General features: G+C 37.9%; 1 protein-coding gene across 1 annotated transcript in view; it reads left to right on the forward strand.

Moving 5' to 3' along the window:
• The window catches only part of LOC101855204, a 51,207-nt gene that overhangs the window by 11,337 nt on the left and 35,465 nt on the right, over positions 1-4,405 (forward strand). The window contains exons 4-5 of the mRNA XM_035971215.1: positions 250-352; positions 2,082-2,273. Coding sequence (XP_035827108.1) covers positions 250-352; positions 2,082-2,273 — 295 coding nt within the window. The remainder of the gene's footprint in view (positions 1-249; positions 353-2,081; positions 2,274-4,405) is intronic.

Below are 4,405 nucleotides of genomic sequence, written 5' to 3' on the forward strand. Positions count from 1 at the left end.
TCTATCTATCTATCTATCTATCTATCTCTCTCTCTCTCTCTCTCTCTCTCTCTCTCTCAATTTCTCTTTTTTCCTCTCTCGTTCGTTCTCTCTTTATATCTCTCTCATCCTCCTCCTTCCCTCCTTCCTCCTCCTCCCCTCCTCCTCCTCCCCTCCTCCTCCTCCTCTTAACTCCCTTTTTTTTAATACATGTATAACGAAACCACATGGTATTCACCACACCCCTTTTACCCCCACCTTCTTTTCCAGGCAAAGATCTACCTGGATCAGAATGTATATCTACCAGCTCTGCATACGTCAGACGTGGAAGCAGCTGAGGAGACAAGCGATGTCTCCACTAGTAGTGATGAAGGTGATTTTTTAATATTCTCCCATTTCAAGAGATGCTCTTGTATTTGCTATAAATAATTTAAAATCTGGCACGGTTTGTGGACCTGATGACTTATCGCCGGAATTTCAAAAATTCTAGTACCAGAGTCTTGCTGACTTTCTCCTATCTCTTTTCAATTCAGTTTTCTCCACTGGCACTAATGCAGAGGAGTGGACCAAGTGTGTGGTGTTTCGTTTGCACACACACAAAAACTTTAGGGTTGAAAATAATTTTAGGTGCATAAGTTTACTGAATGTTCTTGGCAAATTGTTCTCATTCATTATGAACAAGACAGCAACAAAGGTGTGCATGGAGGTGACCTCATCCCTGAATCTCAGACTGGTTTTTAGACGAAATTATTTTATAATAGATAATATATTTCCACTTCAATATTTAGTCCAAAAATATATCTCCAAGCCTTTCAGAAGGTTCAAGGTATGTTTTGTCGATTTTTAAAGCATTTGGTTGGGTTGACAGAGAAAAGCTTTGGACTGTATTAAAAAGCCATGATTGTTCTGAACCAATGTTATACAATTTTGAAAAATATGTATCAAAGTGTCCTTTCATGTGTTGAAGTCTGCCCAGGAGAATGAGAATTACTGAAAACTCCCAATATACATGAGGTGTCAGACAAGACTGCATAGTTAGCCTTATATTATTTTCTTTGTTTATTTCTCAATTAGAAAAAAAACGTCTTTCAGAATCAGATACCCATGCTATACAGGTGTTGCCCAATAATCATAATGGTATTTTGTGTTTAATGAACGCTGATGATCTAAGTATCTAAGTCTTTTTAACGATAATGTCAGAGTTTTACAAAAGAAAATCATGTTATATGATTTCTGCCAGATATGGGGATTAAAAGTCATTACGGAGAAAAGTAAGATTGTTCTTTTTAGAAATGGAGGCCATCTCAAAAGATCTGAGCATCGCGTCAATACTGAAGACGAACGTTAGAAGATCGAGAGCGTGTAAAGATCAGCGGATTGTTTCTCGCGCAAGAAGGCTTTTCGATTCTTACTAGGAATTTTATATAGCTTTGAAATTTCGGGTACCAAAGTTGGGACTTGATCGACAATTTTTACATGTTTTTTGTCATTAATTTCTTGTGCAGACTTATACACTTAGGATATCCAAGAACAATGTTACACATCCAAGGATAATGTTACATGCAATTTTATTGCTCCTGTGAACTGGGCAGAGACAACTGGACTACTGAAGTTAAAAAGCTATTATATTCCTTGGGGTTTGGATATGCCTGCTTTTCTCAAAGTGTTGGAAGCACTAATTCATTTCTCGGTGAAGTAAAAATAGGTTTGCTGATCATTCTGTGCAGAGCATAGAGGAAGAAATCTGTGGCAAGTATGATTTATTATCTCTAAAAATTCCGTTTCATAAAACAACTGATATAAAACCTCACATGGTATTTGAACAGAAGATTCCTAGCCTTGTTAAAACCCCGTAACCATTCATTAAATTTATTTTTTTAGTGTCCAAATTATGCCCTTCAAAGGGATTTGTTTATTCCTTCCAGCTTGATTCGGCCAAGTGACAGAAATATGCAATGTTTGACCCATGATAAAAGTTATGCACACCACCTGTACTTTTTCGTTATGGAAACTTTATTTAACAAATTATGAGTGTTTTATGTGATGTGGTGTGGGCCAATGGCCTTAAGCACTGAATAAACTTACATATTTTAACACCCAAGAAACAGAGTACGACATGAACAAGAACAGCCCTGAAGCCAGACGCACAACTCCAGGCAAGGAGAAGTACCAGGATGTAGCAAGGCTACTTTTGGAGCATGGAGCAGACGTCAGGGCCTACAACTCCGAGTCTTTGACGCCGTTGGACGTGGTGGAGAAAGGAGACGATCCGGTCCTGGTTGATATTCTCAAAAATAGGACCTAATGATGATGACGCTATTGCGTTGTCATTTATTTGCTTCTCTCTATGATTCATTTTAAATTTATTTTCACATTCTCTGTGTTTGATTTCGTTTTGTCATATGTATAAACAATTGTATTGTACCGCCAGTGTTACTTTATTTTACTTCAGTTTGTAATTTTACTTCGTCATTTCTTTATTTTTTTAAAAGTGTGTCGTGCCTTCAGAGTCTGTCTTTACTTTCTCCACCAACTTTGGCCAGGGATAGGTTCGTATCTTTTATAAGGAGAAGACTCAGGGGACGATTTTCTCTAAGAGGTGATAATTCTCGCGTTAATTATCCTTTTTGCGCTATAATTCTTTCATTCATGTCTGTTGCCAATGTCATCACCTGTCCCTTGAACCCATACATCATCGCATAGCTGTTACGGTATCCTAAGCCCCCCCCACCCCCCCAACCCCCCCAAAAAAAACCCCCAATCTTCTTTCTTTCAGGATGGCGGGAACATTGTATCAATCTCTTAGCAGTTGAACCTACTTTGTGTATCTTTTCTTGCTTTAGAAAAACACTAGCTGGGCCCCCTTTCGATGAAAGGAATGATCGGTGCATTAACATCAACTGAAAATCATTGGCCTACTATATTTACACTCTACTGGAATGGAGCAATAAACCTTGAGAGATGCACAAAATTAGAAGGTCTAGATCTAGATCTATACTCAACAAACAAAAATGCGCCCAGCGAGATATCACTTCCGCATCGGATTTTCTAAAATTACAGAGACAGAAGCGTCAGCCTACAAAAGCGATCGGCGAAATAAAGAAATTTAGCTTTTTGCAGCAAAACTGTTGCAAAACTGAAAAAACGAAGGGCGTCATGATCTGGAAAATATTTTAAAGAATTTTTTGGCGAAAACCGCATGTAGATCGATGCAGCCATTAAAAAGCCTTTTGAATAGCAAAATTCGGCCACCACAAATAGATAATAGATTTAGAATTTGAATCTTGACAAAGTATTTTTTCAACTTATGAAACCAATACCTAATACCCCATGAATACAAAACTACAATTCCTAAAACAAGAAAAATTTAAAAATGAGGGCTTAGTAAATCTGAACAGCTGGTCCACAATAAGGGGTCCACAATAAGTCGTTCTTTCCTTTGAACATATTTGAGGCATGCTGATGAAATGAGTTATTTATCAGAACTTCACCCTATGGACTCGAACAAGTGCATGAGATTTATAGTTTGGGGCTGCACAATTTATTAAATTAAAAGATAAAATAATGACTGTTTAACTGAAGAATATGGGATTCGTTTAAAAAATTGATGTGTCTATTTTTGGCCTATATCTCCACTCGTGGATTGCTTGGAATAACTTATTTTGTCAACACACCTCACCCATGGTTTTCCCATCATAGTTTCTACTGTTGAGGTGACATGCTATTATCTCGGTTGTGTTATCTTTTCTTCGTTTTGTTTTTTTGCTACACTGTATAATGCATTTGAATCAGGCAAAAGCAACTAGCTATTGTCGAGAAGAAAGGTGGTCACCTTAGACAGAAGGTCTTCTTGAACAGTGTCATAATGTTAGAAAAACCCAAGGGGGGTGTAGAAATTAGTGGTCGTTTGAGTGAGGGATTGTCTTGTACAAGTGGTCGTTAGAGTAAGTTCGACTGTATTAGGCCAATATCATTCACTTGTCTCTTCACCTCTATGGTCCTCTCCACCGAAAAGAGAAAATAGAGCCTAATCAATGTCCGCAGTATTGCATTATTTTCATGATGAACGGCTTTAGCGTATTATTCAATTTCTATAAATTTTAATCGAGGGTCAATGTTAATCTTACATTTTATACAGCTACTATTGTGAAAACATACCTGTCACTTTTCCAAGATAGCCAGGTATGCTCTGAAGGAAAAATTGTAGCTCAGTAAGTTGGTTCTCTGACCTGGGTACAAATCAGTGTTTTAACTTTAGATGTTAGAACCATATTGCGGCATCGGTGTTTTAACCTTAGATGTTAGAACCATATTGCGGCATCGGTGTTTTAACCTTAGATGTTAGAACCATATTGCGGCATCGGTGTTTGAGGTGTGGCTGGTGGGCTCTTACTCTAAGGTATCGAATAAAAGTGGGGAGGGGGGA

This window comes from Aplysia californica, unplaced genomic scaffold (assembly GCF_000002075.1).
Source record: "Aplysia californica isolate F4 #8 unplaced genomic scaffold, AplCal3.0 scaffold00398, whole genome shotgun sequence".
Taxonomy (NCBI): domain Eukaryota; kingdom Metazoa; phylum Mollusca; class Gastropoda; order Aplysiida; family Aplysiidae; genus Aplysia; species Aplysia californica.